This window comes from Trachemys scripta, chromosome 5 (genome assembly GCF_013100865.1).
Source record: "Trachemys scripta elegans isolate TJP31775 chromosome 5, CAS_Tse_1.0, whole genome shotgun sequence".
Lineage (NCBI taxonomy): Eukaryota > Metazoa > Chordata > Testudines > Emydidae > Trachemys > Trachemys scripta.
In genome coordinates this window covers 38,956,015-38,980,070 of record NC_048302.1, presented here as the reverse complement: position 1 = coordinate 38,980,070, position 24,056 = coordinate 38,956,015, and the positions used below count along the sequence as shown (strand labels likewise).

Below are 24,056 nucleotides of genomic sequence, written 5' to 3'. Positions count from 1 at the left end.
AATAATTTATTTCTTCCACTTCATTCCCCTCACCACTGGTCCCGGATATGAGTGCCCTTCTAAGTATGACCCTCAGACACTTACAATGTGACACACTAATGAAACTGACACTTCTACCATGAATCATTGTCTTCTTAATTAAGTATATTATTACTTCTTTCCAAAAAATAACTTTAAAGAATGTTATAATTTTATTAGGCTCAAAGTTCGATACTTTTAATCTCCTTCCATTTTAAACTCATCGCTGCCAAAAGAACAGTGTTAGAGAAAGTGTTTCCTCTTCTAAAAACTTTAATAGTTAAATGAGTCACACTTACTAATGGGGTGTAACAGATTCCCAGGTTCTTTGCACAGATCAACAAGAATGAAATAGTCTGCCTCATTTTCCAAAATTTCCATGATGGCGTGAGGTTGAGAGCACTTTGCTTTTTTGTTTAGATAGAGTATATTTACTACTAATTTGTTTATATTCAGCCATTCTAAATTTAATTTGCATCAGGTTTCTGGATTTCAAAATACTGAGATAAACTGTTTACAAATTGGGGTGATGATGATTGTTTAAGAAAGCCAAGTATCTTAGAACTGCCAGCTGGAGTTAGGATGCAAAGGGAAACAAAAGGAAACAGACATAAAGGTTCCTATTCTACACTAGTTCTGTTCCTCTAACAAAACATCGGGTTAAAGAAAATAATTATTCTTGAAATGGGGGATTGGCTACTAAAGCTAGGCTCAATTCTCTTGGGATTATGTTCCTGAGTAGAAATTGTGCCTATGAGTATAAGTTGTAGGACTAACAGTGACTTGTATTTATTTAGGGAGGAATTCTCTCTCTGTCTGCTTTTTCACCAATGGCAAATAATGACTAAAAAATGTATAGTCATATGTGATATTGAACTTCTAATTTCATAAGAAAGATTTTATGTCAGTCAATTAAAACATTTATACTAAAGTTAAGGTGGATTTGTTAAGTTTTTAAAAATTACCGTATTAAAAATAAGTATAGTTAAAACCTTTTCACCTTGCATGAATAAAGCAAACAGGATTGGGCACTATACTTCAGAGAGTTTTTTTTTTTTTTACTTAATGTAACACATGGAATAATCAGGCATTTTAATCCAAAATATCACATGTTCCTTGAAAACATGGAATATTTGAGATGGAATGTCTGAGAGCAGACTCTGTAAAAGAAACATATCACTTTAAGAAAAGGAAGCATTTTCAAACTCTCAGTCAAAAATAACAAAACAGTACAATAACGTCCAAAAAAAATTGGACTGGCTGTTTCGATAGAAAGCTCTCAAAGTTCATAACTCCCTGTATTAGAGCACATATGTTCAATGAGCAGTAAATTATGCTTTCATGTAAACTTATTCTCACTCAACGATTCAGAATTGTGTATGATATTGTTAAACCCCTAAGCGTATGTGTATGCTGCACACTGTGCCTGGGGCCTGTGAGACCTGGGCTTGTGAACTCGGTGTTTCCAGGCCCATGCTTGAGCATCCACACTGAATTGTAAACCTAAGTTTACAATTGCTGCATCTGGGTCCCATAGTCATGCTGGTATGTCCATATGGCATAAGGCAGACCTTCTGAGTCAGGTCTGTAGCTTGAGCTGCAAAGTGACAGGGCTTGGACCCAAGTCATAGCAGGATCCAGGCTCTAACCTACCCCCTAAGAAAGTGCTAGGACCCAGGCCTGAGTGCTTGTCAACCTGAGTCAGAGTCATCTGTGTGTACATGGAAGGAGAGGCTTGGGCTCAAAATATACAACAGTCACGTCAGGAACAAAAATTGACTTGAAGTTCTTGGAGATATTTGGGGTCTGATTCTGACCTTATTATCATCAGTGTAAATTAACAGTAACCTACTGAAGTCCCATTATGGTAATACATTCATATGATAACTGAGACCAAAATCAGGTTCTTTTCTAGTTAAGTTTTTAGTCCTAAATTAAAAAATAACAGACCATTTATTAAATCTTTCCCTATTTGGCAGGATGGACTTTAAATTTTGACAATTGTAACATTCTTTGACCCTGAAATCCCATCATCAGCAGCCTACTCTTTTGCTAATAGTGAAAAAACATTTAGCCAGGTTTCTGAATCTTCATGCCTGGATACAATAACAGACAGCAGTAACTAGGTCCCCTCTTTAATTTTACAGTAGCAGCATTAACAATAAAACAATATTTTGTGTTGATTAGTAACTTTCATCCAAGGATCTCAAAGTGGTTCACAAACATTAGCTAAGCCTCATAACATCCTTCTAAAGCAGGCCTTTGGCCCTCATCAAAGCTCTCACCACATCTTCTGCTTCTGGAAAATGAAATTCCCTTGACACACATACCAATCATCTCTTAATCCGGAAATAATAATGCAAGACAAGAAAGAACTGAGGCAGATCTCCCACTGCCTAGTCTCTACATATGTCCTCGAAATCCCCTGTCTTTGCCAGAAGCATGAACATCCTGAACTTTGAACTAATTAAAGCCTTTCTTCCAGAAACTTTTCATTCTCTCTCTCTTTTTTTTTTTTTAAGCGATGTTAAAGCTCACAGATGAGGAGGTGGCATGGTGAACATATAGAAGGTCTGAAGGTTTCCAAATTGTTTCCATGGCCATTCACCCAGAACAGTCTGACCTATCTGCCTGTATGTGTTCCTTCTGGTTTTGTTCAGAGTAACTACATAAAGAACTAACCTTTCACCTGCAAGGCTGGACAAATAAACACTAGACCAGCAGCAGAGTGAAGCTGATATCTATCCCCTTGATAATCTGATTTTGAAACCCCATATCACATCTCTGTATTTGACCATGACAGTTTTGAATACCCCTTATCATTCATGTTTAGACCATAAGTCTTTTCAGTCTCAGCAGAGTTTTTGCAGCTTTTGATCTCACAGTAAGTACATGACTAGAGCTGTTTAGAAAACAGACACCAATAAATCAAAAAGCATCACAGTGACTCAGTCAATGTACTCAAGCCTCAAATATGTCCCCATCCCATGTCACTCTTACATGGTTCCTGTCCCAAAATGACTCTGGAAGGAAAGTTACAGCATCTTGAAGTCAAACGAACTAATTACCCCTACTTATACTTCTATCTAGGAAGGAGCACAGAGGAAAGGATGTTATTCCACCAAAACAGTGTGTGCAGCCAGTGAAATGGTCATGGGCAGGGTTGGGCTTGACATCGGTGGTTCAAGCTTCAGAAAGAGCCACAGCGGCTTACATAGGAGATTTCCCTCCAGGTGCCCACTATATCAAAGTTGTGCTTACTGAAGGAGCCTCACAGGGAAAATAGGATAGGTTCAAAAAGATATAAAACTAAGCTAAGCAATCTAAGAAAGGAAAAGAGCGCAAGGGCATATGCAGGGTTAATGTGAATATCACACTGTTTGGTCTAGCACTGTCAGCTGTGTTTTTCCCCTCACACCCCACATGTACCACTTAAGGCTCACCCTCAAGTTAGAACTCTGAATGCAGACTGACTGTGTGGGAGGAGTTTCAGGGTCTGCTCTTTGGGCACAGTTTCACCATATGAAGGCTAGTACCTTCTCTGCTGCCTGGATTCTTGGTCCTGGAAGCATGGAGTGAAGGTGTCTGCTTCTAGCTACTTAAGAGCACACTCCATTGCCAGACAGACTACCTCTGGGAGTGTGGTGTGCAAGTTATTGTCTTGTGGCTCCTCCGGGAAGTGAGCATGTCTGTTTTTTCTGATAACACACTGACTTTTTGGGCAGTACAGTAGCTTGGAATACACCATGTCTGGGGAGTAGCTATGGGAATAATATCAGTGCACTCTTTTGGGGGCTGAGCTCCCCCTTTAGATGACCAAGAGGTGCATGTTGCTTGTTATTTTTCTCTCCCTTGTACAGAGTGACTAGGCAGTGAACACCAGTTCCATACATTTTAGGATTCACAACCTACACACAACATGGCCAAGATTTTGAATGTCTAATGTTTCAACATTTCCCTACTGGGAAAACAAGAGAACCTCAGAAATATTAGAAGTTGGTAGAGTATGGTGGTCAGTTCCCACAGCTAAAATGTTTTGATTCTAGTATTATTTTTTAATGCTGCTGATCCATCATTAATAGAATGATATAAAAATACTGTAGATGCAGATAATTTGTATTGACAAAGAGGATATTAATGTTCGTAGCTACTGCAAGCTCTTTTGTTCTGTAGCAAAGCAATTATAGCAGAAAACATGACAATTGGGTTCCTAGGTGTTCGGGTAATACAAATAATAATAATTGCCAGGGAAAACATATTATCAGCACAACTCGGGGGAAAAAAGAAAAACAAAACAATCATCCCCATCTGGACTAAATAGAGACAGTTATAGGAAAAAAGTCATCAGTGGTGAAACAGAAAGTAGGTCCAAACCTGCAAGTTTCTCGCATGTGACTAGCCCTATTGATGTCAGTGAGACTACCCATGTGAAGAGTCCTGTGTGGGTAATGCTGAAGTCGGTAAGCAAGGGCTATGCGCACAAGCCAAAGCTATGCAAGACTTTCTCTTTTTAGTCCAGATGGGAATGCATGTTTTGGTTTTGGGGTGGGGTTTTTTCCAGTTGTACATATCAATGAACAAAACAAATAATGCAAAGAATCTCGCAGCGAAGCTATAGAGAATTTAATGTACAATAAACATTCAGGGAAGAATTGCAGGGATAACAGTTTAATTTATATTATGGACATATCTGTAAGTTAAGGACCATGTTGTGCTCTTGTTCCATGTACACAACTCCCAATGACGTCAGCTGCAGCTGCACCTAAGGACCAAAAGCTGTATGGCCATGAGTATGACATTTTTCAGGAGTGAAAAATTTAGTGTTTATCGACCTTGATAGTGTCATGAAAAGTCTTTGTTTCTGTCACTGTGGATGATGTCTGAGTGTATAAAGATGACCATCCCATCTTTTCGGTGCTGAAAGCATTGGTAGAGATATGTAAATAGTTGTTAATATTCTTAGCACTTACATAACACTTTCCCATTTCATAATGCTCTAATACATTCCTCCTAACAACACTCCATTTTATAGCTAGCGAAAATTAGGCACAGAGAATTTGTAACTAATAACAATAAGAAGCAAATAATTAAACTATCAGGCATAGTATTTGGTCCCATATTAGTTCAGTAAGGGCTAGTAGGGGTACTCTCATGCCTGTGCAGTTGAAGGTATATAATGTTAGCGATGATCCAAAATTTGGCCCATAAACTCAAATTCAGATTAAATTTTGTAATTTTGGATTCTGGTAAATGGCTGAATTATAAAAACAAAACTTCTGTAATCCAGCTGTATAGTTTATATTAATGTGCCCAGTAAAGAGGCAGGTCCTGACTCTCAGCTAATGTAAATTGGCATAGCTGAGGATCTGGCCTATACAGTTCAGATATATCCAAAAATAAGGCAGGTGAAATGCCAAAAACAGTAAAACAAGCAACATTACAAATTTAAATATTTTTTCCAAAATTAAATAGTCTCCTCTTGCTCACAACTACTAAATAAATTACTGAGCCTTCCAGAATTAATAAAAAGCCAGTAGCCCCAGTTTACAGATGTATTTGGAGTGGGTTGTCTGTTAAAGTTTTTGCATTGTGCTCCATGGCTAGTTCACTATTCCAAAGGACAAGGGTTCATGTGAGAGCCATAAACAAGCCACCCATACAGGACACTGCTTCACTTGCATTTCAGTCACTGGGTCAATTACCATGGAAGCAGGGAGTAGCCTACTGGATTCATGCAGTGTGGTATGGGCCATTACAAAGGCTACTGCCCTGGTGCTTTGCTCTTACAACTGAGAGATAGCTATTAAGAGAGCTGTTTTTGTTACCACCCTGGGTGTTCTGGATGTTTGCACTAGTAGTTGTTATCTCTTAGACAGGAACCACTTGTCAACCATTGAGAAACAATAACCACAAATGCAAGGTATTGTAAAATTACAAATGAGGAATTTGAGTAGCTATTCAAGGAAAACAAGAAAGGAGGGAGAAATAGTCTTTGTGTGCTTTACAGACTCTTCATAAAATAGTGGAACAACCTCTCCCTACCTCTAACCCACCAAAAAGTAATACAAAAATGTGATGAGTTTCAGTGCACTCACAACCACTGTGCACAAGACAAGCACTCCTTTGTAGACACACATCTTTGTGGACTCAGCCCCTTTAGCAACAGGATGAGATGCAGAGGTAATTCATATCCAGATTGGCCCTGCCTTCCCCTGCCTTTGTGCCCTGCTCCTGCTTTGGGCCCTGTAAATCACAGAGTTAACCTGGAGTCACTCTCAGTGCTTCAGTGCGTGCTCTCTCATAACTCCCTGTGGTACTCAGTCCTTTTATTTTTTCCCTCTTCTATAAACAACCTCCTCAGCTGTTGGCATCTGCCAAGGCTCAGCAAACAAGTGCTCCAAGGCTACTAAAAATGGTTCAAGTAACTATAGCTGCTAGTTTATACAGGTTGTTGTTTATTTATGTGGAGAGCTTTCTGAAGATCCCCTCTTACCTCCAGACACAAATCCCAGTAGACTGATAATGGCATACAACAAGAAGTGTAGGTCCTGTTACCTCCCCCAAATCTCTGTTTGGTTTTTCATGCTAACTTCGGACCATTCTAACCATAGTCACCATTGACAGTCCAGGGTTTCTGCAAAGGCATTTAGTCCCATCATCATTCAGAACTGCCCATATCTGTGCTTCTATAATAATAGTGACAAACTTGATTTGATCCGAAGCCCATTTAAGTCAATGGAAAGACTCCCATTAACTTCAATGGGCTTTGGATCAGACCTCAACGAAGCATTCTGAGATCAGTATTTGACATGGAAGACTAGACTTCTGTCAGGGGAGGTAATGAGCTTTGATTTTTTTTTTTAATTATTTTAAAAAGATGTTGAGGGCTTTTGTAAGGTATTTGCAAGGTGAGTGAATATGATGGGAACAGTTGGACCAACTTTTATTCAGTCTGCAAAGTGAAACTCTAGGCTGCATTGGAGACTAGCAATGAGCAGGCACTCATCATTATTACTACAGTACGTCTCTTGGCCCGCGTCGCTTCCAGCAGCTCCCATTGGTCTGGAGCAGTGAACCGCGACCACTGGGAGCCGCGATCGGCCGAACCTGTGGACGTGGCAGGTACACAAACTGGCCGGCCCACCAGGGGCTTTCCCTGCACAAGTGGCAGAACAAGTTTGGGAACCACTGCTCCAGGGAATTAGATTCTCGCCACAGAAAGATATACAAAAAAGCCAATTCATAATTGCAGTGCTGTGTGGGTTTGCAAAGAGATTATTGCCAAACAGGAGGCCAGATTCTCCTTTCATTTTCACCAGTGTAAACCAGAAGTGACTCCACTGAGTCACACCAGTGTAAATGAGAGGAGAATCAGGAATATCGTGTGTGTGTGTGTATGTAATATATCTATATCTATAATGTCTTTCCTCACAATTTACCTTCCTGGAGCTCTAGCCTTTTGCTTTTGATGGCAGTATGTGTAGGCCGAAATGTGCTGGTTCACCTTTCTGTGTAGCATCAGACAAGCTGGACCAGTGTTTTGCTCCAGAATGGCAACTCCACAGTAGTCATAAACTATTGTAATTACATGAAAAGTGGAAATATAAATCTTAGTTTAGAAAACAAAATACTCCTTATAACGTTTGATATTTTTGGTACTATATTTTCATGAGTATTTCTATTTTCCTTTTCACCATTTCAACACTGAGACATTTCCTGAATATTACTATCACAAAATCTCATCACTTTGCAAGTAACCTATCCTATTTGTTGCAATACAAGTCTCTAGTGGTGTTCAATCAATTGAAAATATAAACTTGACCTTTATTGTATTTTTATTTTTCTACAGATTTTTCTTTTGTATGCTACTGTGATTCCCTTTGTTAAAACAACGCTTACAGCAAAAAAAAAAAAACAACAGGGTTTGAATTTGAAGTGCAAGAAAAAGTCTCTTAATCCACAGATGATTGACATGATGGACCCTAAAAGCTTCAAAGGGGCCATTATAGTCCATTTTGTCAGTCTGGATTTAGGGAGCTTTAATCCATGGATTATGGAAACAATTGCATAAGTGCTCTTTCCCCCTCAGTTATAGTCTGCCACACCAATGAAAGATCGGATGTTAATCTGGACACTGTGCTGCACAAGCACACTCACTATGTGTATTAAAAATCTTCTGAGAAAAGTAAATACTGTGCATGCCCTTATAGCTGTTTTCCTTTGTTTGTCTTTCTAATCTATACTTCTGGACAAAGGGGCAGATTCTGAAAGGTGCCAAGCACTTTCTTCAATAGTCCATGTGAATTGAAGTGAATGGAGTGAGGGGGGAGGAGGGAGAGGGAGTTTGCTGAGCACCTTTCACAAGACCCTGAGCACTAGGAGGATCAGACCTAAATATGCAAAGTTCAACTTTAAAAAAAAAACAGATACTTGCTGGAGAAACAAGTAACCCTTCCTCAAGTAATTTGAAAATACAAACTGTCCATTTTTCTCCCTTATATACTAATAGCCAAATACATTTCAACCAAATTTGATAAATAATTTTTAAAAAATGCTCTTTAGCTGAGACTCTGTATTTTCTCTGAGAATTTTTTTTGCAGATGAGTTATAAAACCCTGAAAAATAGGGGTTTATAATGGAAAAGCTTGTAGATCCTTAACACTAGTGTTCCTATAGTAAGTCAGAGCCAACATAGCATGTCCTTTTATTTTCCAAGGCTATGTTCTCTTTACAGTTAAATCAGATTCTACAGATTTATTATCAGATGTGGCATGGTTAACACAAAGGAAAAATGAATGCCCTCAATTTTAAAAATAGGACGTAGATTAAAAAAAAGTTTACCATTCATACAATAAAAAGAAAAGAAACACAACACAGGAACCTCTGCGGCAGACTGTGCCTTGAAATTATCCTCACTAAATTACAATCATGCACTTTCCACTCCTTGTAATTAAACATTAGGTTTTATTTATTCCAGATGCATTTGCTTCAAGTAAACCCAGATCATTTTTTGATATTGTAAATGTTTTACAGGACTCTGTGACCTGCAGACAGTTGGGGAATAAAGGAAATATTTTCCATAGATAAGGCATTTGATGAATAATTTGTGTATTACAATTTATGATCAATGCAATTTGTTTGACAAATCTCTATTGGTCAATCTAAAATTCATGCTACCTTGTAAGAGAGTATTGTGTGCCTTGTAAGAGAATCACGTGTATATATGCAGTAGATGTGCAAGGAAATCTTTTTAAAAGTATTTATTTTCATCTTTGCTCTGATCACAAACAGCAAAGCAAAATGGAATCACAAGCAAGCAAGTTTCATAAGAGACTTACAAAAACTCCAGAATGCTAAGGATAGTATAATTCATATCACTATCTCTTACCATCCTTGGTAGATTAGTGAGTTTTAATAAGTTTTTTATTTATTCCACTCAATGAATTATGTTTTATTTGCAAATAAACATGTAGTTTAGATCTGTCTGAAAATGTTTGAAATTTTTTAGATGAAAAAAGGGACAATTTGTTCACAAATTACAGAACAAAATGTATTCCTTTTGTCAACCAGCTCTAATTTAAATCAGTATGTGTGTTGTCGAGAAAGACAATGTGATGCTATAACTAATTTAGTGATAACCCCTGGCTTTCACAGAAGCAATTCCATAGGCCTGAAAGTTGGATGGGCCCAAGCTGGAAGCTAAAATATGAAACATGCACCCTAACTTTTGGGAGAGGTCTCCATATACTGGAAACTACTACCTCTAAGGTTTTGTTTCCAGGTTTGACCGAAACCAGGAGGAGTCTATTTTTGTATCTGGTTCAGATGCAGCCCAACATATAGAAATTTCTTATTACCTGCTTATCCTGCAAGAATACTACCATTTTGGCTCAATATTTTGTGAGAATATCTTGTATAGTTTTGTTGCTGTTGGACCTAAACTCTAATCTAGTTTGGCCCCAAACATAAATTCAAAACACAGGCTAAACCTAAATCTAATCCAGATCCAAATACAGACTGATTTCTCCCATCATTCTTCCTTTCCCGCTTTACTTTAAAAATACAAATTATCCAGATGTTTGTATTCACTTTCTGAGCCCTAAATATATAGGTAAACTGCAATTATATAAATGTTTTGAAGACCATCCAAAATGTTTATGTAATTGGAGTTTTGGATAAATGAGATTGTTTGCATATGAATTTTGCATTCAGGAGACAGACATGAATTATGGATAATCACAGCCTGGATGATCAGGTTTAACCTATATAATTTTCATGTGTGTGTTTTTGTTCATAATAATACACAATATGTCATACAATATTCATGTATTATGGTATTTTTGAAGGAACAGTATTCTATCTGTCTATCCATCAAAAGGTGCCTGTCATTGTGGCCTCTAAGCTGTTTTATTTGCTATTTTGAATTCACAAATTAATAGTACTGTATGCATCCATTGATATATTTAGATAACTGTTCAGAAGCATATACTTTTAGCCCATTACACAGTGTAGCCAGATATTGTATTTCTATTAGAATGAGTGAATATTCAAACTGTTTTAAAAGCTGTTAATTTTTTCAGTGGCAATTTGTCTGGCTCTTTTTATTCTAGGTCTAGGGCCTCTGTGTGTGTGTGTGTGTGTGTGTGTGTGTGTGTGTGTGTGTGTGTGTGTTCTTTCTGTATATCTGTCTGTCTCTGTCATTCAAATGGTGACTTATTTTTCTTGTCCTTCAGTGAGCTACTTGTGCTTGCATCGCAATATTTTTCTTTTTTGCTTTTAAATTAGGAAGATTGGAGTTATGGCGTTGTAAGAGTGACAAGTAGTCCCATTTCTTTTTGAAGTTAGCGGGAAAGGCCATGTCAGTATTTGCCCTTCTGAGGATCAGCAGCACAAGCCATGTCTCCTAATCTCCTGTCTTCCAGTTCTAAATATCCAGAATTTAGAGATCAGAGTCACAGAGGCGACCAAGCATCACATTCGCATCCAGATTCAGGCTCGCAGCTGGAGAGAGAGTTGGGGGGAAGAGGGCAGGGGCAGGGAATGGGGAGAGGTAAAGATGGGCCATTAGAGGGCACTTTTGCAATCCTAGAGAAGGAAAACTGTGTTTATTATTTCACTTAGGACTGTCTACTCTAGCATTTGCCTAAAATCAGTGATAAACAGCAGGCAAATCCTTCCAGTCAGCAGGAATATATCAATAAAATTTTGACTCTTGCTTTAAAAATCAAACAAACAAAAAAGTAACCAAGATAAACCTGCAGAAAAGGGAATAAAAGATATTTAAGAGGCACAGTCAGGAGAACAAGAAGTCACACAACATGTTTCAGATAGTTGTACAGTTTCAGAGTAGCAAAGTTTAGGCCTCTTCTTGTACATGTGTTCTAAAAATAAACCAGGCTCCGACCTGGTTACACAGAACAAATAAAAACATTCTTGGTTGAATGTTTCCAAGAAGCGGGGATGGGGAGGAGGTGAGGTAGTTTGGCAATAATTATGCACTCTCAAGCAGTAAATGAATTTTAAGAGAGATGTCATTGAAATCAATGGAGTTTCACCCACCTATGCCAGAGATGAATCTGCAGGGCCGGCTCCAAGCACCACCTTGGCAAGCAGGTGCTTGGGGCAGCCACTCCGGAGAGGGGCGGCAGGTCCAGCTATTCGGCGGCAATTCGGCGGATGGTCCCTCACTCTCGCTCGGAGCGAAGGATCTCCTGCCAAATTGCCACCACAGATCGCGATTGCGGCTTTTTTTTAGGGGGAGGGGGGTGCTTGGGGCGGCCAAAACCCTGGAGCCGGCCCTGTGAATCTGACCCAAAATATATTTATAAGGAGATAAAACAAGAAGGATTTACTGCCAAAATGCATATGTTGTGTGAGTAATCTGTACAGGGTGTAACTCAGTCTATGCCAAAATGTAACTGCTCTGTTGTAGAAAATTATGTTTAGTATGAAAGGATTGTACAAAACTAGTGCCTTAAATTTTCAAAACCAAATAGTGATTTTGGACGCCTCAGTTTTTCCATGTCCAATTTCAGAACGTGTTGTCCATGAAAATTAATCCCCTTTAAAGTACCTCAGGTTGGGTATTTGAAAATGAAGGCACCTAAAATCACTATTCACCTTTAAGTATCAAGGCGAGGGATTATAAACCATTCATTTTTCATTTACAATTTTAAAAAGTATGGAGTGGGCCAGGGCTGTCATCTTCACTCAGGTAAAATTCCCATGGACTTCATTGGGTGTCATGCCTGAATAAGCACTACAGAACTGAACCCAACATATCTCTAGTGTTGTTTTTAATCCAAGGAATACTTTGATAATTAGATACAGAAAATGAAGGTAAAACTGAATCTTTTCTACCTCTCCAGTTGTTAATATTGACAACCTATCCACAAGGGTATTTAAAGTGGATTATCTGGTGAAATAATTTAAGAAGTCTCGCTAATCCTATAATCAAAAGTAGTTTATTTTAATAAAGGTTAAATGGCATTGGAGCTGACACTGAGAATATACAGTATTGGGATATCAGGGGGGTTAATTTAGAGGACGCTGTCTTCAGAAACTGTCAGCGTTTCTTACCTTACCATCATCTGCTGTAATTGTTTTGCTTAAGTCAGAATTCTTCTCCACATTGGTTGAGGATAATATGTGAAACATCAATAAACAAAGTGTTTCATTACATCCAAAACTCATTCGACATGGTATAAGGAAGGAGATTTTGCTGAATTTGGTGATTCGAGTCAGCAAATATTTTGATTTATGATCTTTGTTTCCAACATGTCAAATGTCATTTGCTTTGCTGATAAGTATAAATGCTTCAATCTGAATTCAAGAAAATAGGAGCTTGTTAGGATGAAAGTTGACAAATTTTGGAGAGACTGAATCATGATTTGACTATAAAAAAGACTAAAATTTTGTCACAGAGGTCATGGAAGTCACGGAATTTGTGACTTCCAGAGACCTCCATGACATTTTTGCTTCAGCCCCGCTGCCGTGGGGCTGGAGCTGTCAGCAGAGACCCCCAGCAACTCCCAGCTACTGTGCCGCCATGTGCGGCAGAGACTCCAGCAGCTCCAAGCCACAGCTGGCAGGGGGATTCCACAGCTCCCAGCCAGAACGGATGGCAGGTGAAGGACCCTGCAGCTCCCAGCCACCATGGGCAGACCCCTCAGCTCAAAGCTGCTACCGGTGATGGGGGACCCCATGCTCTCAGCCACCATGCATGGGGAACCCTGGAGCCTCAGCAGCAGTGGGTGCTGGACTCTCCTCCCTCCCTATTTTCTCATAGTTATTTTTTATAAAAGTCAGGGATAGACTTCTGTGAATTTTTGGTTATTGCCCATGACCTGTCCCTGACTTTTACTAAAAATAATTGTGACAAAAATCTTAGCCTTAACTGTAAACAGTAATACATGTTCTTAAATAAAGCACCCATGCCTTTTTCCTACCAAAGTGCTTAGCACACTGCAGCATAATAACAATATAATTAAAAATCAGTGAAGAAGAAGAATAAAACATGCATTTTAAAATACTGCAAGTGATACATATGCAGTATTGTAAGCTCTGCGAGGGAATTGTGATCACAGAGCCTCGTAGTCGTGAGGGCATGTTACTATTGTGAGGCTATCACAGAATAAATAAGGGGGCAACCTACTCAGATTGTGCAGCTGAAAAATAACCACGTCCAATACATTGATGGCTTTCCATAGAGAGGGTGTAGATGAGAGTAATGTGTAGCTTTTTAAACTTACTTTGGTGGATTCCCCCCTGTTTTCTGGGTGCTCTAAAAGGGGCCTTGAGACCATACCAAGGTGAACCATCCTTAAAAAAAAAGAAAGAAAGACAAATATGCAACTCTGTGAGGTGAACCTCGCTCCATTTTCTTTCCTTCAAGTCTCTTTCCCAGGGCTGGTTCTAGGCACCAGCAAAACAAGCTGGTGCTTGGGGCGGCACATTTCTAGAGGCGGCATTCTGACACTGGCCATGCCGCCCCTAAAAATGTGCCCCAGCCGCCCTAGCTCACCTCCACTGCTGCCGCTCATGCGCCACGGCGTGCAAAACAGCTGATTCGCACGCCGCTGCTCGCCCTCCCTCCCAGGGTCTCAAACCTGGGAGAGAGGGGGGAGATCCCGAGTGGCTGCAGCGCGCGAAACAGCTGATTCGCACGCTGGCTGCTCACCCTCCCACCCAGGTTTGAGCGCCTGGGAGGGAGGGGGAGATCCCGAGTGGCTGCGGCGCGCATGCTGCTTCTCCCCCTCCCTCCCTCCCTCTTAGGCTTGAGAGCCTGCAGGGAGGAGGCAGGGCTGGGGATTTCAGGAAGGGGTGGAGTTGAGGCAGGGCCGGGGTTGGGGTAAGAAAAAAACAGGGGGGTGGGGGGGATGGCCAAAATTGTTTTTGCTTGGGGTGGCAAAAATCCTAGAGCTGGTCCTGCTCTTTCCTATGGATTTTCCCACGGGGTGTGGAGTGTTCTGGCCCTAACTTTAAGGAAAAAAAACATGCAGAGGGAAAACAACACAATGAGAAGTAGAGGTCTTATTTGTAAGGGATGACAAGACTAAAATTAATCAGATGATGATGGGATTGGTTAGGTTTGCTATAGAGGCATCTGGATGTGTCTGATCTTTTTATAAATTTGGGTTTTGTTATATAATATTTTCTCTCTCCTCATTCCTTCTCTTCTATCCAGGCCTTCCACTTGTGGGGAAGTGCAGCGATAAGGGTAAGGAGTTGAACTGGAATGTAGGCGTGGGAGAGGATGGTAGGCAGGAGAGTTGGAGTGAAGTCCGGGGAAGGGAAGAGGAAAGGAAAATGCAAAGAACAGGAGGATACATGAAGGTAGAAAATTTAAAAGGACAATGCGGATGGAAGGGGCAATTAAATGGCAATGATATTATAGGCAGATGTAGCAATTTAGTGGGAACAAGAATAGTATCAGATTCCATGAGAGTTGAAGCAATCTGTAGTTCTTGCTGTGTATGAAAGGGGAGCTGACTGTATCCCAGAGAGAAGATCTCTGAAGCTGTTCTCAGGGCAGAGTTGGAGAAAGTGACGATGGAAAAGAGGAAGAGGCCTTGCTTGTTCTCCATGTGGCGGGAGTAGAGAGGAGAGAGCTGTTGGGGACCAATGTTGCTAAGCAAGTTCTACCAAAGGTCCGTGTGGAGGGAGGAGAGGGAGGCTGCCAGTCTCCTCCTCTGTTGATTGCCTGCTACCACTCTTCAGAGGGAAATGGAGCCTTTGGTAGACTGGCCCCCAGAAGAGAGAAGACGGAGACCCTACTGGGGCTCCATAATGTGGAAGAGAGTGAGGGGGAACCCTTGGGATCTTGTGTCTTTGGTAGTCGCTGCTGAGGGTCCAATGGAAGAGAACAGGGGGTGGGGGATTAGCGAGAAGGGGGTACACCGGCTGGCGGGGACCTGCATTCAGCTCCTTGCTGGTTGCTGCTGTTCTTTGGGAACTTGTAGTAGGCCATCCCCTGGAGTGGGAAGGAGGAGGCCTCTGGTGCTCCCATTGGGGCTGGGTGTTTATATTTTCATAAAGAAGTTGAAGGGGAAGAGTAGGTTTATTATGACTGAAATTATACACGCTGCTTCTCAAGGAGCCACGGGTTTGATATTTCACATAAGCTGTCAGAGAATGGTCAAGCAGGGGTAAAAAACACTTTGTAAGATTTGATCTAAAGAAGAAAGTGTGTGTTATAAAGATATAATCAACCTACCCTGTAGAATAGAAGAATATTGTAAATCCAAATACAGAGCCCTAGTAATAGCAAGAAAAGTAAAATAAAAATGACAATACAAACTGGATCCCCAAACTCACTGAAATACACATGGTTTAGGCAGCTGCCTAGAAATCTCAACTAATTTTGTAACTTTTATCAAAATATAATTTAAATTCCCTTTACTATTCTTATAATTGGGCTGTTCTTTTTTTATTTTTCTGTACCAAATCCATTGCATATTAGATCATGTACTGTACTGAATAGGGAATTTAATTCCATCCCACTGTATATCTAGGGATAGTCATTACTGACCTAGTTGTAGACATAATAATGAAAGTCTGGTCTTATGAATTATTGTGCCTAATTTGTAAAGGATTCTTTGCCTTTGTGTTTTGGAATTCCCATCAGGCCCAAGGATTAAGCACTGCTGAATTGCATGCTAATATCAATGTGCTTTGAATGTATATGGGATAATATTTCATATTTTCCTAATTCACTATTTTTATAAAGGGTAATTTGATTGGAAATATTTACTTGTCAAAAGGATTGCTAGGAGTCCAACCAAAATCTAAGGAAAGTGAAGTCGACATAACCTCTGTCTGCCATGTGTTAGTGCTCGCTCCCAGGTCCAACAAGTTATATTTCATTGTGGCAAAATGTCAAATTATAGATCTACAAAAATATGTGGAAGGCTTTGCTCCCTGTTAATGAATAGAAAGAAAGAGAAATACCAGACAATGGCTCATTTTGAAATCAGTGGGTAGGCTCAACTTCATAGAAGTTGGAGATGAAAAAAAATTCTATTTGGATACTTTAGTCAGTCCCTCTCGTAAGATTGTTCCTTACCATATATATTACTAATGCTTGTATAGTTATCCACATGAACTGAAGGCTTCCCTGAAATATAAAGCACATGTGTAACTACTACCATTAGTGATGTATGTGCATATCAGGAATATATTAGTCCCTTCAGTTTGTATCCTTGCTAAAAAATTTTTTTTTTCCAGCTTTGGAAAACATCTACATATTCTGGTACCATTTATTTTAAATATGACTTGCTTAAGAACACAGTAGGTATAATGGGCCAGGTCCTCAGCTGGGGTAAATTGGTGTAAGGTGCAACACCAGCTTACACTACCTAAGAATCTGACCCAAAGTCATGAGAAAAATATTGCTTTATCAAAATCTCATCTTTTCTGATTAGATATATATGCATAATAAAAAGACATACTATTAAAATGAAACAATAACACTGTGTATCAAAAAGTAGCAGTTACTAGTGAACTTTCCATTTAGAATTCATCAGACATGAATCCCTTTTGTTGCTGTAGGATGCTCTTGCTCCATTGGTTTGTGTTCTTGCTGCTGCTCCCGCTCAACTCCAGGACACAGAAGTTGCCTACCAGAGATGAGGAACTTTTTCAGATGCAGATCCGGGACAAAGCATTTTTCCATGATTCATCAGTAATCCCAGATGGAGCAGAAATTAGCAGCTTTCTCTTCAGAGATACACCTAAAAGGTACGTTGACTAGTATAATTTATAGGGTTGTACATGTAATTTAATATTTATATTTGTTTTGGATTTGTTAGAATCAATTTTTAGATCCAAATATGAAAAATACAAATATTATCTTCTTGCATCAAAAAATAACTGTGTTTCAGTCCCAGTAGGTCACATTGACCCAGGCTGAACCCCAACCCCATCCCCATTCAATTTATTTTCACTTTCTGTGTGAGTCCAGAGGCCGCACAAACCACAAAATTTTCCTGAAGTGAGGCCACAAACCAAGTCGGGGATGGGGTGGGGGGAGGGAAAGGAAACCAATTCTGTAGGGGGTCTTCCACCACCCCATTTTCATATACTTTTACTGAGACCCAAATACACACAAAACAAACCCCCATCAACCCACCAAAAATAAAACAAAAAATAACAAAGATCTTTAACAGAATTCTCTCTCTGGTATGTGGAAACCAGAGTATTAATTTTAGTTTACAATACTGAATGGATTAAACAGGCTATGTGATAAATTGAAGAGAACTAGTCATAGTCTATGGAAAAACAAAACAAAAACCAACCAAACAAAAAACCCCAAATAAGTCCAGGAATATGCATAATATTTAACTAACCACAAATAAAGAGTTAAGTGAACACTTTTTGCTTTTCAATATTTTGACACCCCACTTTGAATTAAGTATGGAGAAGATAAATTTTCAGTTGGTCTGAAAGAACACTGAAGGAATACATCAAGTGTGAAATCAAATCTATAGGAGTTTTGCCAGTGACTTGAGTGAGGGCTGGATTTCACCTCCAAGTAAAAATTGTTGTAGTGTAAAACCATCAGAGTCTTGAGCTGATAATATACAAAACAGAAAACATTGCTTTTCAAGGATTTGTGTTTTCCAGTTTGCCTTTTCCCCCCATGTAATAATATCTATGTATAAAATAAAAGCAAAATTTGATTGTTCATTTGAAAGCACAAGTATTTTCACTCACTTTGGAGGTAAAGCAAGAACTGTTTACATGGACTTCATGGTACTTGGTATACCTCAAACAGTTAATAAAAGCACTTTAATATGCCAGAAAGAGAGAGGCAATTGTGTGTGTGATTTTTATATATATATGCCTAGAGGGTCCCATTTTGCTAGACACTGTACAAGCACATGACAAAGAGATGGTCCCTGCCTCAAAGAGCTTTCATCTTAAGTGGTAGGTAACATCATATTTGTCCTCATTTACACCTTTCTTGGTTTGTCTCAGTTACCCCATGAGCACCAGTCCAGAAAATTTAATGTCAACCGGTATTTCTTGTCATTACAGTTTATTAATGTTATACTTTTGTTAATCTTTCATAGGTATTTCTTTGTGGTTGAAGAAGACAACACTCCCTTAGCAGTTACTGTAACGCCATGTGATGCTCCTTTGGAATGGAAGCTGAGCCTGCAGGAACTTCCAGAAGAGGCCAGTGGAGAAGGTTCAGGTAATAAACCAGTGAAAACTCTAATTCTGGGACTTTATTGGTCAGAGAACTGATAATGGGAGACTTTCATCTCTGCCTGGTTCAAGTCTGCCCAAATCAGTAGTGATGTGATATACACAGTTTTGTGGTGTGTGTAACATTTAAGAGGATGTCTGAGTCCTTACTGTTTGAATATGAATCCCAACCTTGCATTAGTTTAGAAGGCAGGCAACAGTCAGTGACATGGAGAGTGAAAGAGAGGAATACACTCCCCTAGGGTTAAATAAAGGAAAAGGTGACTCTGTCAGTCCTCCAGGTGAGTTTGACACATTGGGATGCACTAGTCTCATCTAAAGGGAGCTTCAAGAGAAAGAACTAGGAGTAAACAGATCAGAAAGTATGTTATAAATCTAAGCAGAGCAATGACCAGGGAATGTAATGGAGAGCAGAGGGAGGGAGTATGCATATTTGAAAATAAAACATCTCATTTTATATGGAAATATGATAAAGTAAAACTTTGCTTATTGATATCACATAGATTTCATTTGTTAACAAACCACATCATTCTGAACACTCAGCCTGACCTCCTGTGTAACCCTGGCCATAAAAGTTCCCCAAAATTATTCCTAGAGCATTCCTTTTGGAAAATCATCCAATCTTCATTTAAAAATTGTTAGTGATCGAGAATCTACCGGAATCCTTGGTAAATTGTTCCAATGATTACTTATTCTCACTGTTAAAGATGATTTATTTCTAGTCTGAAATTGCCTAGCTTCAGCTTCCAGCCAGCCATTGGATTATTTTACAACTTTATCTGCTAGACTGAAGAGCCCATTATTAAATATTTGTTCCCCATATAAGTACTTATACTGTCATCAAGTCACCCCTCAACTGTCTCTTTGTTAAGCTAACTAGATTGAGCTCCCTAAGTCTATTACTAGAAGCCACATTTTATAATACTTGTGGCTCTTCTCTGAACTCTCTCCAGTTTATCAATATCCTTCTTGAATTGTGGGCTTCAGAACTGGACCCAGTAGTCCATCAGCTGTTTCACCAGTGCCAAATGGATTTGAGTTCTCTCACTTCCCTCTCACCCCTAGTGGTGTTCCTTTGAGAACATACCTGTTGTGGGGTAGTAATATGGGGAAGCCTGCAAATGGGGCTTTTCTCCAGGTGGTAGCTGTTCTATAGAGAAAGAATGTGATATTTGGTTTCCAGAACCTTTTGTAGAAGCATTAAAAACCAAATACCTGCCTTTAAATACAAAGTGAATCAGTCTTCAGAAATGATCACATACCGTACAATTTCTGTTGTACTTGTAAATAATAGGATCTCCAAATCAGTTTCACTGTCTATTTAGACTCAAGTACTACTTGCTCAAAAGTGGATTGATTTCACTAGTGCCTGATCATTATTTACGACTGGAGTATCCTATGCTTCAGAAACTGTTTCATCTGGCTCTAACATTTTACTTACAAGTAGCTATTAGAGTTTCATTTTCCTATATCATCATATATTGACACATTTTCTAACATTTTTCTATGTTCATATTCTAGGTGAACCAGAACCACTTGAGCAGCAGAAACAACAGATTATTAATGAAGAAGGCACAGAGCTGTTCTCTTACAAAGGCAATGATGTTGAATATTTTGTCTCTCCTAGTTCCCCATCTGGTTTGTACCAATTAGAACTGCTGTCAACTGAGAAGGATACACATTTTAAAGTATATGCCACTACAACTCCAGAGTCAGACCAGCCTTATCCCGAATTACCTTATGATCCAAGAGTCGATGTCACCTCTCTTGGACGCACAACAGTCACATTGGCATGGAAACCAAGCCCTACAGCATCTTTACTGAAACAGCCAATTCAGTATTGCATAGTCATCAATAAAGAACACAACTTCAAAAGCCTCTGTGCTGTTGAAGCCAAGCTCAGTTCTGATGATGCCTTCATGATGGCTCCAAAACCAGGCCTGGATTTCAGCCTCTTTGACTTTGCCCATTTTGGCTTCCCTTCAGACAACAATTCTGGCAAAGAACGTAGCTTCTTAAAATCATCATCAAAGCTTAGTCGCCAAATGTCTTCGAAGCCAAGAGTTGACCTGCAGAAGATTTGCATTGGGAACAAGAACATTTTCACACTATCTGATCTAAAACCTGATACACAGTACTACTTTGACATGTTTGCAGTAAATGTTAACACAAATATGAGCACTGCCTATGTTGGCACCTTTGCCAGAACTAAAGAGGAAGCCAAACAGAAGACAGTTGAACTGAAAGATGGGAAAGTTACAGATGTGTTTATCAAGAGAAAGGGGGCCAAATTTCTACGGTTTGCTCCTGTTTCGTCACACCAAAAAGTCACCTTCTTTGTTCATTCATGCCTGGATGCTGTTCAGATCCAAATTAGAAGAGATGGAAAACTTCTCTTGTCTCAAAACGTTGAGGAGGTCCGTCAGTTCCAACTTAGAGGAAAACCAAAAGCTAAATATCTAATTAGGCTGAAAGGAAGTAAGAAGGGTGCTTCCATGTTGAAGATCTTAGCTACTACAAGACCTAATAAGCAGTCATTTCCTTCTCTTCCTGAAGACACAAGAATCAAAGCCTTCGATAAACTCCGCACATGTTCTTCAGCCACAGTGGCCTGGCTAGGCACACAAGAAAGAAACAAATTTTGCATCTACAAAAAGGAAGTCGGTGACAATTATAGTGAAGAGCAAAAGAAAAGAGAACAGAACCAGTGCTTGGGTCCAGATACAAGGAAGAAATCAGAAAAAGTCCTCTGTAAATATTTTCATAGCCAGAATCTACAGAAAGCAGTTACCACAGAGACAATTAAAGGCCTGCAGCCTGGCAAGTCCTACCTGCTGGATGTTTATGTCATAGGGCATGGAGGACACTCAGTAAAATATCAGAGCAAACTGGTGAAAACAAGGAAGTTCTGTTAGTGACCTTGTGTATAGAAATATATGGAACTCCAGTCTGAACATTATCCTACTTTCAATAAAGAGATTGACTACTTTCACAGCTGAGAAGTTGTGACCTGTATTTGTACTGTGTAGAAAAATATCAACTTGTATATTTATGTTTACATAAGTAATTGTCTGGAGAGACTAAGCCTGGTGCTTTCTGATGGCATCTGGCAGTTGTATTATCATGTGTTCGGTGGTCCACGTTTGATGCTCAGTAGATGTCCAAGGTAGCAGGAAACCTTGAAGGAACTTCCATTCTTTTGCTTCCATATTGCATGAACTGCTTCTAAATTATTTTATTACTGAAAAGGCTGAGACAAGTCATTCAACTGCCTTGTTATTCACACACACAACACACACATACAAATACTTCTGCTTTACGTAGATGGTAGGATTTCTGTAAATTATTTTATAAAGTTTCATTTTAAATGTTTGTTTATATGATTGTAAACTATTAAAATCATGCCCTATTAAAATACAGATTTAAACTAAGTATTAACTGGGCTGCACATGAGTGTTTCATTGCTAATGTAAATTCTTATCTGGTTGATTTTAATGTTTAAATACTGTATGTATTTCATGTACAAAGCTGTCATACATTATATTCCTGTACATAAAATTAAAAATATTAGATTATATATTGCTTCTCTTCTCTTGGTATTCTAAGGAGGAACCTAGGCACCCTGATACATAAAAGTGTGACCATGAACTAAGAGATGGGGTAAAGCCGATTGCTGCAGAGGAGCACGTGGATCGGACGGAGATGGGTGAACTGGAGTGCCTCGTGTTAAAGGAGGCTATTGATATAATAGGCATCACAGAAACCTGGTGGAGTGAGGACAATCAATGGGACTGAATCATTCCGGGGTACAAAATACATCAGAAGGACAGAATAGGTCGTGCGCGGGGGGAGAAGTGGCACTATATTCTTTGCTTCAGTCTTCACGGCTGAGGATGTTAGGGAGGTTCCCAAACCTGAGCCTTCTGTTAGTCTTAAAGGTGCCACAGGACCCTCTGCTGCTTTTTACAAACCTGAGCCGTCCTTTATAGGTGACAAATCTGAGGAATTGTCACAGATTGAAGTGTCATTAGAGGAGGTTTTGGAATTAATTGTTAAACTTAACAGTAACAAGTCACCGGGACCAGATGGCATTCACCCAAGAGTTCTGAAAGAACTCAAATGTGAAGTTGCGGAACTATTAACTATGGTTTGTACCGTCCTTTAAATCGGCTTCTGTACCCAATTACTAGAAGATAACTAATATAATGCCAATATTTAAAAAGGACTCTAGAGGTGATCCCGGCAATTACAGACCGGTAAGTCTAATGTCAGTACCGGGCAAATTAGTTGAAACAATAGTAAAGAATAAAATTGTTGGGCAAAAGTCCACATGGTTTCTGTAAAGGGAAATCATGTCTTACTAATCTATTAGAGTTCTTCGAAGGGGTCAACAAACATGTGGACAAGGGGGATCAAGTGGACATAGTGTACTTAGATTTCCAGAAATCCTTTGACAAGGTCCCTCACCAAAAGCTCTTACGTAAATTAAGTTGTCATGGGATAAGAGGGAAGATCCTTTCATGGATTGAGAACTGGTTAAAAGACAGGGAACAAAGGGTAGGAATAAATGGTAAATTTTCAGAATTTTCAGGAGAGGGGTAACTAGTGGTGTTCCCCAAGGGTCAGTCCTAGGACCAATCCTATTCAATTTATTCATAAATGATCTGGAGAAAGGGGTAAACAGTGAGGTGACAAAGTTTGCAGGCAATACTAAACTGCTCAATATAGTTAAGACTAAAGCAGACTGTGAAGAACTTCAAAAAGATCTCACAAAACTAAGTGATTGGGCAACAGAATGGCAAATGAAATTTAATGTGGATAAATGTAAAGTAATGCACATTGGAAAAAATAACCCCAACTATACATATAATATGATGGGGGCTAATTTAGTTACAACTAATCAGGAAAGCGATCTTGAAGTCATTGTGGATAGTTCTCTAAAGACATCCACGCTGTGTGCAGTGGCAGTCAAAAAAGCAAACAGGATGTTAGGAATCATTAAAAAAAGGGATAGAGAATAAGACCGAGAATATCTTATTGCCCTTATATAAATCCATGGTATGCCCACAGCTTGAATACTGCATAGAGATGTGGTCTCATCTCAAAAAAGATATACTGGCATTAGAAAAGGTTCAGAGAAGGGCAACTAAAATTATTAAGGGTTTGGAACGGGTCCCATATGAGGAGAGATTAAAGCGACTAGGACTTTTCAGCTTGGAAAAGAGGAGACTTTGAGGGATAGAGAGATTAGCCGGGGCTCGTCTCTCTCCGGAGTGGCGGGGAACCACACCGCCTCACTAAATTGGGGAATAGGTCTTGCGGGGAAT

The 24,056-nt window shown here is 39.4% G+C and overlaps 1 protein-coding gene across 2 annotated transcripts in view; it reads left to right on the top strand.

Moving 5' to 3' along the window:
* Nucleotides 1–22,306, top strand: part of NDNF (neuron derived neurotrophic factor) — a 29,716-nt gene extending 7,410 nt beyond the window's left edge. For both annotated transcript variants that reach the window (XM_034772783.1, XM_034772784.1), the window contains exons 2-4: nucleotides 17,068–17,256; nucleotides 18,591–18,715; nucleotides 20,251–22,306. In XM_034772783.1, coding sequence (XP_034628674.1) covers nucleotides 17,069–17,256; nucleotides 18,591–18,715; nucleotides 20,251–21,644 — 1,707 coding nt within the window. In that variant the 5' untranslated portion in view covers nucleotide 17,068 and the 3' untranslated portion in view covers nucleotides 21,645–22,306. The remainder of the gene's footprint in view (nucleotides 1–17,067; nucleotides 17,257–18,590; nucleotides 18,716–20,250) is intronic.
* The last annotated feature ends 1,750 nt before the right edge of the window (nucleotides 22,307–24,056 follow it).